General features: G+C 32.6%; 1 protein-coding gene across 4 annotated transcripts in view; it reads left to right on the forward strand.

Moving 5' to 3' along the window:
• The first annotated feature begins 561 nt into the window (after nucleotides 1–561).
• The window catches only part of LOC146993095 (serine/threonine-protein phosphatase Pgam5, mitochondrial-like), a 79,248-nt gene continuing 67,691 nt past the window's right edge, over nucleotides 562–12,118 (forward strand). Inside the window, exons 1-2 of one of the 4 annotated variants that reach the window (XM_085807086.1) lie at nucleotides 615–713; nucleotides 11,709–11,835. Coding sequence is in view for 1 of the 4 variants with exons in the window: in XM_085807087.1 (XP_085663213.1) it covers nucleotides 11,826–11,835 (10 nt within the window). In the remaining 3 variants the exon portion in view is untranslated. Of the gene's footprint in view, nucleotides 714–11,708; nucleotides 11,836–12,118 lie in introns of all 4 variants that reach the window. The other 3 variants (XM_085807087.1, XM_085807085.1, XM_085807088.1) reach the window with 3 other exon arrangements.

Here is a 12,118-nt window from a genome sequence, read left to right on the forward strand (position 1 = left end):
TTGCAGCATACCATTCGTTTTGCTTTCAAAACTTTGATATCCATATTTCTTTAAAAAATAAATAAATAAAGTAGCGGACGCCAGATTTACTATGTTGCAACTCTCAGGGCTACAACGTGCAGGTTACAGATTAAATAATCACAGCAGGAATTATTCATATAAAGATTTTAATATGGATATCTCACACAAGCGGAAAATGTTAGATTACTCTATTAAGTGCATAACTGAGTGAAAAAGGAATTTACCCGTTTAGTTCGCAGTTAAAGAAACAATAAGAATAATGAAAAATAGTGCAATCAAAACAAGGAGAAGGCGGTGCTCCTTGTGTCGACTTCGCCCACCTTGACTTTGCCCAGCCGTTACGTAATCGTCTGTCACACACTGCAGCAGGCGTCTCCTACAACATACTTCAAAATTTTTTTAAAAAATGTTGCAGTGACACGTCTTTCTGAAAAAAAAAAATGCTAGTCACCGATCGTAATCAAAATATATATTAAATCAATATTACCTACCAATATTATCAATATTACCTGCAGTGCCCTCTATAAATAAAGCGACACAAGGTGGACTATTTTAGACTTATTTTAGAGAAAAGTGGTCGTCATAGTACCTAGTGTCTCTGACAAAGCAGGTGGTCGCGCGAAACTTCAACGTTATTTCCTTCGATGCTGCGAATTGACAGTAAATTTCATTTTAACTGGAGGATTAACTAGGTATAATTTTCAAAACTGTAATTTTTAAAAGTACTGTTATTTTTTAAATATGTGGATAATGAGTTTTTATTTATTAGCCTATTAATAAGATTCTTCTTAGTCGCCATGTACAAATTTTGGTTTTACTCTGTAAGTTTTTAATAATTTTAAAGGGATTTATCCATAATATTAGCAGTTGTCTTTCTTTAGTTTTTATTTGCAAGTTTCTTTTATTAATATTATGTTCACAAATCTTTGATTTGTTCTACAGCGATAAAGTGAGTAAAACCAAATCGTAATCCCGAAGTAAGCATATTTATCTATAGTCTGTTTTATGAATCCAGCATCTGGAGGGAAAAATAATTATTATTTCTTGCTTATTTCCGCCTCTAATCCGTGCTTGTTATTCGTGTATTTTTTTATTATAATTTTTTTACTTATAGAAAATAATAAATTCTAATATTTTATTTAACTTCAATTTATTTCTCTGGAGTATAGCTGATGAGAATTTCTGTTTATTAAGTTTTACATCTGTCATTTCACGAATTTCATTTACTTCAGGAATACAAATCTGTATGTTTTTTTTGTTCATGCTATATCGTATCATAATTCCCCTCTATGTTTTTATAGTAATGTGATAATGTTTGTCCACAGCTATTTTGATAGCATTAATTGAATGATAATGTTAAATGAGCAAATATATCCCTCAGATAAACAATAGAATTTAACTAATTTAATATAAATATAAGTAGAAGCACATAAATACTTAGTTTCACAGCATTTTAACTATGAAAAAAGTCATTAGTAGTGGATTGTCTTCAAGCATTATGCAAAAATTCATTTATGAATTGTGTCTAATGTTTCTGGAAATTAACTGATGTTGTACCTCTAATCCTAATACCCAGAAGGCATTCAGCTTTTATAAGGAATTTGTCCATTTCATCCTCATGAGTTTTTAAAAAGTTCCTTACGTGATGTGCTTGGAATTTTCCATTTGAAGAATCTGGGAGTGATCACTCTCCCACTTCTAGTTCTTTGCTCACCATTCCTTGTTTCTGAGTTAGCAGAGTTTGGTAGTTGATCTTCTAAACTTTGTCCATGGGAATACCTGGAATCATGTCCTTTTACTTCTGTTTCCTGTGCATTAACTCCTTGTGCTGTTCCTCTGATATTCTCTTCAACAGCTGAACTGTTTCTCTAATGTCTTTTCTATTTCTTCTCAATACTGATCCACCTAATCTCATATATGATCTAGGCGGGAACTACTCTGATATGCGCCCTCAAGTCTCCAAATTTCTCAGCAAACATTTTTGGCAAGAAACTCCATGCTGCCATATTGCTATCTAAATTTTTTGTCTACATTTCGAACTTTAAGCCTAAAATGTCTCCAAAAACACGGTTTTCACGAATGCAAAAACCACGTTTTGAACACACAATTTAAGCTAAAAATCCGAAACAAAAACAAAAAATTTAGAAAACAAAACTAAAGTTTCTAACCAAAATTATTTGACAAGAGTCCATGTACACAGCAATATGTTTTAACTTAAAAAAAATCTACGAGTGGCACAATCTAGGCAACAAACCAATCTATGAACTACGCACACGCCGCTTTAATAAATTAACATAACAATAAATTTCAAAGAACACAGCATCCTGTTTAAACTTTAAAAAAAAATCTACGAATTGCACAATTTAGGCAACAAACAAATCGACGAACTACGCACACCTCACTTTAATAAATTAACATAACAACAATAAATTTCAAAGAATACCATGTACACAGCAACCTGTTTCAACTTTAAAAAACATCTACGAATTGCACAATTTAGACAGTATGCACTAATTAACAAAATTACTAAAATAAATTTCAAACAGTTAAAAAAAAAAACAGCAATAAAGACAGAAATTCATACTAAAAAAACAATGAACATAAAACATTCTACAAAATAAGAACAAGAATAAAATAAAATGCACTTATCATGAATCAATGTTTTTTCGAACAGCAGAAATACAATTTCATACCGCCTTAAACATGTCGCCACGTAATCACTATCGTATTTATGTGACAGCCAGACACACTATCCAGAAAATTCATCTATGGTTCACAAATAAATAAAATAACAAATAATCACAAATCCCTATTTCTATCATGCACAGCCGCTAAAAATAATCTCCCAAATTCTCTTTCCACACCTCCAAACACCCACTGCCCCTCAACAGGATGGTCACGACGATATTTCCTTTTGTCCGACTTTAATTCAATAACTTCCACCATTTTAGCTTCTCAGACACAGAGCATGACGCGAATCAACGAACTCCAGCGAAAGATTTTTCAACGTCAATGGGGTTGCCATACAACATGCAATCGCGCCAAAAACCAGCGCAGAACACATATCGCCACATTTGGTGAAATTAGGGCGTATACAGTCAAAAGTCGTTAATCCAGACACGTCGGGACTTCGGCGATTCCGGATTATAGATCATCAGTTTAAATCGAGTAAGATGGCATGCAGAAATTACAAAATTAAAAATATGAAACCGTAATTTATGAAATAAAGAATAATTATGATCTAAAGGGTATGAAAATTTACAAAAGAAAAAGCTTAATATTTATTTGTTTACTTTATTAAACATTTCTTTCAATGTAAGTTGTTTAAGTTACTTCGTTTCATGTGATAATACTTTCTCTTTAATTCTATTAAACAGACATAATTTCTTGTTTAGTTACAAGGTTCCACTGTTCAAGTCTTATAATTGCTGTGTCGAGAATACTGACTAATTTGTCAATCGAAATTTTTTCGTTTTCGATAACCACTGTGCCACTTTCTTCACTATCGGAAGCGAATTATAATGACGAGGAACTTGATTTAAATCATATCAAAGACGGAGTACATCGAGATGAAATACTACATTTAGTAAGGAATTATAAGCCAAATAAAATAAAAACATCTGCCCTGAAGATAAGGATAGTGCTGACAGATCAACTTCCAATTCATTGCGCGCCGTGGCGTTTCTCCCCCACTGCCGCAGAGCAGCGTGAAATTGATAAACAGATCCTTTACGTATTAGTAAATCTATATCGGAAATTCTATTTGACATGATCGAAAGTTCAAGCTTACTTTTATAAAATTGCTCTAACAGTCTGCAAAAAATAATAAGCCGGATCCAATTCGAAGATTAAGGAACAACGCAATCTGCAACGTTAACTGAATTAGATAATTTTAGCTTAGCTTATACCGTCCGTTATACATTAAACGCGCGAGCGTAAACGTATTATGTGCTTGCGCACACGCATATTCGCAGCCGTAAAGGTCTTACACGCACGCGTAAACGCCTATGCTCATGCATGAACGCGACGCATGCACAGAAAGTTTGTAGCTTTGAGGTCCGGATTATGGGTGTCTGAATTAACGACTTTTGACTGTATCAGAATTGTACCTCTTAGCGTCTCATATACTTCTTCTACAACTGCTGGTTTCCAGCGATTATCTTGATATACACTAAGACAGTCTCCTTTATTTAGCGATGGTAATGTTTTTGTATGATGACCATAATATGACTTCTGCTTAGTTCTTTCTTGGTTGATTTTTTGTTTTAAATTTTTTAAACATGAGGTTTTAGTAATTCTTCGGATGTAGGATGAATCGTTCTTGTTCTTCTACTTATAAGTCGTTGAGCTGGTGATCCTAACATCTCATTAATTGGAGTGTTCCTATGAGCTAACAGTGCTAAATAAGGATCAGCATGATCTGCTTGAGCTTTCTTTAACAAGTTCTTGGCCGCTTGTACCGAACGGTCTGCTAATCCGTTCGACTGTGGATAGTATGGACTGCTTGTTATATGTTTAAATTGGTATTTCTTTGCAAATTCTGCAAATGTTTTACTTGCAAATTGAGGTCCATTATCAGATATCACTGTCAATAGTATACCGTATCTTGTAAAATGAATTTTCATGTAACTGATCACTGTCTGACTTCGAGTATCAGGTAGTTTGGAGATATCAAAAAAGTTGGAATAGTAATCTACAATTAATAAGTATACATCTTTGTTAATCTCAAATAAATCTGTTGCAACTTTATACCAAGGTAAATTGGGCATAGGCTCTCTTATCTTTTTATTCTGGTATTCATTACATATAGGACATTTTGAAATTTTATCTATCTGCTTGTTCATAAGTGGCCAAAACAAAACATCTCTAGCTCTTTTCTTACATTTTTCTATACTAAAATGACCCTCGTGAATTAAATTTAACATCTTTTTTTGTATAGATAAAGGAACAATTACCATTCCTCCTTTGAAAAATGTCATTTTCCATTGTCAACTCATCTCTGTAGTCCCAAAATACTTTGACTTGAGGTTCTACCTGATGTTTCCTTTCTGGCCAGTCTCTCAGAGCATATTTCTTTAAGTACTGTAGTGTAGCATCACATTCACTTTCTTTCTTCAGTTCATAAATTTTGTCATCAGATGCTGGAATTAGTGTGCAAATTTTTGTATCTTCATCATTATCTTCTGTTATATTCAAATATACTGTACTCAAAGTGTCTGCTATTAATAAGTCTTTACCTTTTGTGTATCATACATCTAGATCATATTTTTGTAAATATAACGGCATTCTTTGCAATCGCTTTGGTGCTTTAAAAAGAGGTTTCTTAGTTATGCTTTCTAAAGGTCGATGATCAGTTTCAACTGTAATACGCTTGCCATATATATATATATATATATATATATATATATATATTGATGAAATTTGGAACATCCAAAAGTAATAGCTAAAAGCTCTTTTTCTATCTGAGCATAATTTTTCTGACTTTTCGTTAGAGCTCTGGAAGCATAAGTAATTGTTGATTTTCTTGTAGTAAAATAGCACCTAATCCTTCAGAACTTGCATCTACTGAAAGAGTTACATCCGTATTAACATCATAGAATTTTAATACGGAAGCTTTTGCAATCAATTCTTTAAATGTTTTGAAAGCTTTCCAGTACCAGAGAACATTTTTCTCAAGTAACTGTCTTAATGTTGCAGTAATAGTAATTAAGTTAGGAATAAATTAGGCTAAATAAATAATTCCTAAAAGTCGTTCTAGAGAAGACACATCTGTAGGTTCTGGCATTTTAACAATTGCTCCCACTTTAGAAAAATCAGGTTTTAGTCCATTTTCACTTAACTCATGCCCTATATAATTCACATGATTCACTTTTATTTTACATTTAGCCTTATTGAACTTCAAATTATTTTCTCGTGCTCTCTGGAGTACTTTTTTAAGTCTTAGCTCATGTTCCTTTTCATTAGATCCCCATATTAAAAGATCATCTATAATACATTCAATGCCTTCTAGACCTTCTATTATTTGGCTTAATTTTCTTTGGCAAATTTCTGGAGCTGAACATATGCCAAAAGGAAATCTTTTAAATTTGTATCTGCCAAAAGGTGTATTGAATGTACACAAATTACTACTTTCTTTATCAAGCTGGATTTGCCAAAAGGCACTATTAGCATCTAAAACAGAAAATATTTTGCATTTGGCAATCTAGTGACAACTTCGTCAATGGTTAACATAGGATAATGTTTTCGTTTTATAGCTTTTTTTAAACCTCTAGGATCTAAACATATTCTTATTTTGTTCAGTTTGACAACTGTGGCCATTGAATTTACCGATTCAGTTGGTTCTCTCGGTTGATCTTTGGATTATGGTAACTTGGCGATTTTTTGGCGAAAATTTGGTGACCAACTCTGCTACAGCAACCCTCTATTTTTTTTTTTTCCGCCGCCATTTTGTCTTCACGAAGTAAAGACATGTTTCTTTTCTTTTTATTTACTCAACACTTTTTCCAACAATCTACTAGCCGAATTACATTTATGCTAGAAATTGTATGTAACAAAACTGCTTAATCATGACAAATATTAACTGCAAAATTGGGAAAAAGTGCACAATTGCAAACTCCTTGCACGTTTTTCAGAATAGCATATACACATAAACCATTTACGCGTCAATTTATTTTTACTTAAAAATCCCAGAATTGCACAAAAATGGCATTGCGCACACTCTTAACTTTATCCATCTACACTGCTATTTTCTCATAAATTACAAAAATTTGCACGAAAATGCAGGAAAATTTTGTGAATCTTTAAACTCGGTAAAAAGCACATACATGAAATTACCTGATCGCGAAAAAGTATGTACCCTTTTCAAGGATGAACATTTCCACGTATAAAATAAATAAAATATCCAAAAACTTTTACCTCTAAATTATTTATTATATTATAAACGTCACCAACGAATTTATACCGCAAACATTAAAAATAGTTACAACTACTTAGTGTCAAATATTTAAATTATTTCCATACACGTTTACTTCAACTGATACGTATACCAAATTGCTACAAACATAAAATTCACAAAATAACTATCATTTAATTAAAATGTTACTAAACCATATACACGTCGACTTCTTTTTACTTAAAAAAAACATCCCAGAATTGCACAAAAATGGCATTGCGCACTCTCTTCACTATATCCATGTACACTGCTTTTTTCTCATAAATTAGAAAAATTTCACGAAAATGCATGAAAATACTCAACGTATACTACTCAAACGTATTCCAAAATACTACAAACATATAACTCACAAAATCACGATCATTAAATTAAAATATAATTAAATTAAAAAACACTACTTAAAATATTAATAAAAATTAGATTACAATCCCAATTACTTTAAACTAAATCATTGCTAATAACAATTTTCCAATAATACCATATTAATTTATTTACTCCTTACATTTAGAACAATGCATAAAAATAATATCCTCAAATGATTAAAAATACTAACTTACCTAATCTTCTTCAGAATCTTCATTACGTGGCACGCACACTTCCCTACAGAAAGAGTTCCAATCGGCTGCAATACCACTGCTAATTTCTAAATCCGAAATCCAGTAGTCAACTGGCAGTCTATTCACCCAGTAATAAGAAATTAATAAAATTTCACCCATACTCAAACTACTTTCAGCAAACCACGTACCCTTCCTTACACTGTTTCACAGAATGTCCATTTTCACCAGATTTCTTGCACCGCCATTCAAACTTATCTGTAATATCCTTCCTTTCACACAATCTCATTTCATTCCCACATTTTGGACATTCATTCTTATCCGCAATTAAACCTACACTCGTACACCATTCAACCAATTCTTTTGAATTATCAGATAAATGCATTAAAAATTTAGAATTCACTTTAGATAGCGCCATGCAATCCGAAAATTAATCAACACTATTTCACGCAACACACAATGAAGCTTAATACAAAATAATATAGTACTACAGATATTTTTCCATTTACCCCTTTTACGATTAAAGAACTGTAATTCGTCCATTAATGTCACATGACATATCTCATGATCTCTCATTTCCCTCACAAAAAATAATGTGTAATCGGAACTGAGTACTTCTCACATTATTACCAAAGTCTTAGGTAGTAACCTTTATCGCCTCCGAAATGTTGCCAAACTACCTGTTACCATAATTCCAAAGATCAGCCGTTCTCTCACTTTCTCAATAACATTTAAATTTTCCATTCTTTCTAATTCTTTCTTCACTTTTTCTCAGCTATGGGTATTTTTCTTGGAGGATGAATTACTAGCATTGCATCTTGTTTTAACTGGACTTTATATTCTCCATTGAAATAACATAAGCCTTCAAATACATCTTTGCATTTCTCCAGTAAGTCTTCAATGTAAACAGACATTACGTTTTGAATCAAACCTAGTTGCAAACATGATTTTAATCCTAATATAGAAGGTACTTCTTTGTCAATAACTTGGAATTCCACAACAGGACTATTTTTTCCATATTGGCAGTTAAGTACAGTCAAAAGTCTTTAATTCAGACCTCCATAATCCGGAATGATCTCAAAGCTACAAACTTTCTGCTCAAACAGTCAAATCTGTGCAGAGTACGTACTTTCTGTGCACAATACATTTACGCATGTGCGTTTAATGTATAACGGACGGTATAAGCTAAGCTAAAATTATCTAATTCAGTTAATGTTGCAGTTTGCGTTGTTCCTTAATCTTCGAATTGGATCCGGCTTATTATTTTTTGCGGACTGTTAGAGCAATTTTATAAAAGTAAGCTTGAACATTCGATTATGTCAAATAGAATTTCCAGTTCTGGAGCTGCCAAAAGATCTACAAAGCGAAAGCATGTTTCGATGTCCATCAAACAAAAAGTGGAATTGCTGCAAAAAATGGATAAAGACATATCCTTTGTTTCTCTAACCATTCCAAAATCTGTTTATCAATTTCACGCTGCTCTGCGAGGCAGGAGGGGGGGAAACGTCGCAGTGCGCAATGAACTGGAAGTTGATCTGTCAGCACTATCCTTATCTTGAGGGCAGATGTTTTTATTTTATTCGGCTTATAATTCCTTATTAAATGTAGTATTTCATCTAGATGTACTCCGTCTTTGATATGATTTAAATCAAATTCGTCGTCATGAATACACATCAAATAGTTTTCTAGTTGCAATTTTCTAATTTCGACTATGCATAATGTATGCTTTACGCATGCGTGCGTTGAAAGAAATGTTTAATAAAGTAAACAAATAAATATTAAGCTTTTTTTTTTTTTTTTTTTTTTTTTTTTTGTAAATTTTTATACCCTTTAGATCATAATTGCTCTTTATTTCATAAATTACAGTTTCATATTTTTGTAATTTCTGCATGCCATCTTAGCAGATTTAAACTGATGATCTATAATCCAGAATCGCCGGAGTCCTGACGAGTCCGGATTAAAGACTTTTGACTGCACTACTTTTCCTAAAGTATCCATTTTTTTCCCAGAGAATGTGACTAATCTTTTAATTTCAGACTTCTGTATAGGAACATTTAGCAATTTCACTTTGGTTTTAGAAATAACATTGCACATTGCTCCCGTGTCTAACTGCAAATTTAATTTACTTTTATTTGCATTAACATCAACAGTCCATTTCTCTTCCTTGTTATCTGAACTAAGGTTTAATGTGCCTACATAAAATTCTAACTCTTTCTCAAAGTCATGATTTATTAATTTCTCTATTTTTTTTTTTTTTTTCCTTGACTGCTTCATTTTTTTATTATATAGCTTTTACAATAATTCACAAAATGATTTACCTTTTTACAATTATGACAGATTTTTCCATATGCTGGACACTTTTGATATTCATGAGATGTTCCACATTTAGAACAAACTTTCGTGTTTTGTTTCTTGGTATTTACCTCTTTGTAGGTATTTTTATTATGTTTACTTGTTTTCTTTTTCACTAAGTTTGCAACAGTATCTTCATCTTTTATGATTTTCATTTGATGTGCACTTATTTCAGTAGATCTGCATATATCAAGAGCTTTTTCTAATGTTAATTCTGTTTCATGTAACAATCTTGCTCTCACAACATCATCTTTAATACCGCAAACAATTTTATCCTTTATTAAACTATCCGTTAATTGTGCAAACGCACATGTTCGAGCTTTATTTCGAAGGTCAGTTGCATATTCATCTATGGTTTCTGACGCGGTTTGATTTCTAGTAAAGAATAAATGTCTTTCATATGTAATGTTTGGCTAATCTTTGGAATATGGTAACAGGTAGCTTGGCGATATTTTGGTAAGGCGATGAAGGTTACTAGCTGGGACTTTAGCAGTGTACATGGATAAAGTCAAGAGTGTGCGCAATGCCGTTTTTGTGCAATTCTGGGATGTTTTTTTAAGTGAAAATAGATCGACGTGTACATGTATACCGTGTATGTGCAATTCTTAAAAACGCGGCAAGCAGTTTGCGATTCTGCACTTTCTCCCAATTTCGCACCTAATCTTCGTCATGATTAAGCACTTTTGTTCTATAAAAGTTCTAGCGTATGCGTAATTCGGCTAGCAGATTGTTGGAAAAAAATGTTGATAAAAAAAAAAAAAAAAAAAAAAATACATGCCTGTACTTTGTGAAAACAAAATGGCATCCAAACAAAAACTAGCAGGTTGCTGTAACAAGGTTGGTTGCCAAATATTCGCCAAAGAATCGCCTAGTTACCGTAATCCAAAGATTAACCTAATGTTTTTCTTAGGAATACAATCTTCCGTAAATTTTGTCTTAATTTCATTTAATTTAATATCTTTACCTTCTTCTATAGGAAATGTATTACAGTCAAAAGTCGTTAATCCGGACACCTATAATCCGGACTTCAAAGCTACAAACTTTCTGCTATACGTTGACGCATGCGCGCAATACCTTTACGCATAAGCATTTAATGTGTAACAGACGTTATAAGCTATGCTAAAATTATCTTATTATCTATTTCATTTAATGTTGCAGATTGCGTTGTTCCTTAATCTTCGAATTGGATCTGACTTATTATTTTTTTTGCAGACTGTTAGAGCAATTTTATAAAAGTAAGTTGGAACTTTCGATTATGTAAAATAGAATTTCCGATGCTGGAGCTGCAGAAGGACAAAGGGAAAGCCTGTTTCAATGTCCATCAAACAAAAAGTGGAATTGCTGCAAAAAATGGATAAAGGCTCCTTTGTTTCTCTAACCATTCCGAAATCTGTTTCTCAATTTTACACTGCTCTGCGCAGGGGGGGGGGCACGTCGCAGAGCGCAATGAACTGGAAGTTGATCTGTCAGCACTATCCTTATCTTCAGTGCAGATGTTTTTATTTTATTCGGCTTATAATTCCTTACTAAATGTAGTATTTCATCTCGATGTACTCCGTCTTTGATATGATTTAAATGAAATTCCTCGTCATTATAAATATCACAAATACAAATCAAATAGTTTTCTGGCTGCAATTTTCTAATTTCGACTATGCGTAATGTATGCTTTAGACATGCGCATGTTGAAAGAAATGTTTAATAAAGTAAACAAATAAATATTAAGCTTTTTTTTTTTTTTTTTTTTTTTTGTAAATTTTGATACCCATTAGGTCATAATTGCTCTTTATTTCATAAATTACAGTTTCATATTTTTAATTTTGTAATTTCAGCATGCCATCTTACCAGATTTAAACTGATGATCTATAATCCGGAATCGCTGAAGTCCTGACGAGTCCGGATTAAAGACTTTTGACTGTATATATTTCAAGACCACAAATTCCTGTTACATGAAGAAAAGTATTAACTCTTACCTTCTCTTCTTTATTATGTAAACCTCTAGCTACTTCATATATTTTGAATGACTGCAGCCATCTTTGCCAATTTGAAGCAAGATTTCCATCTAATTTCATCGGCTCTGGTGGATTTTAAACATTCCAGTAAAAGTATATTTTAGGGTACTCCTAGGTGAAACTTGGCAATTTTTGGTGGTACATGGATACCGAGTTTGTGCAATTCTTTGACTTGTTATTTTGGCCTGTGTAGCGGCGATTTTAGGCGAAAAAATTTCCGTTTTGCAAGC

Source organism: Stegodyphus dumicola, chromosome X1 (genome assembly GCF_044657685.1).
Source record: "Stegodyphus dumicola isolate Sdum_Otavi_A_Nest chromosome X1, ASM4465768v1".
Classification (NCBI taxonomy): domain Eukaryota; kingdom Metazoa; phylum Arthropoda; class Arachnida; order Araneae; family Eresidae; genus Stegodyphus; species Stegodyphus dumicola.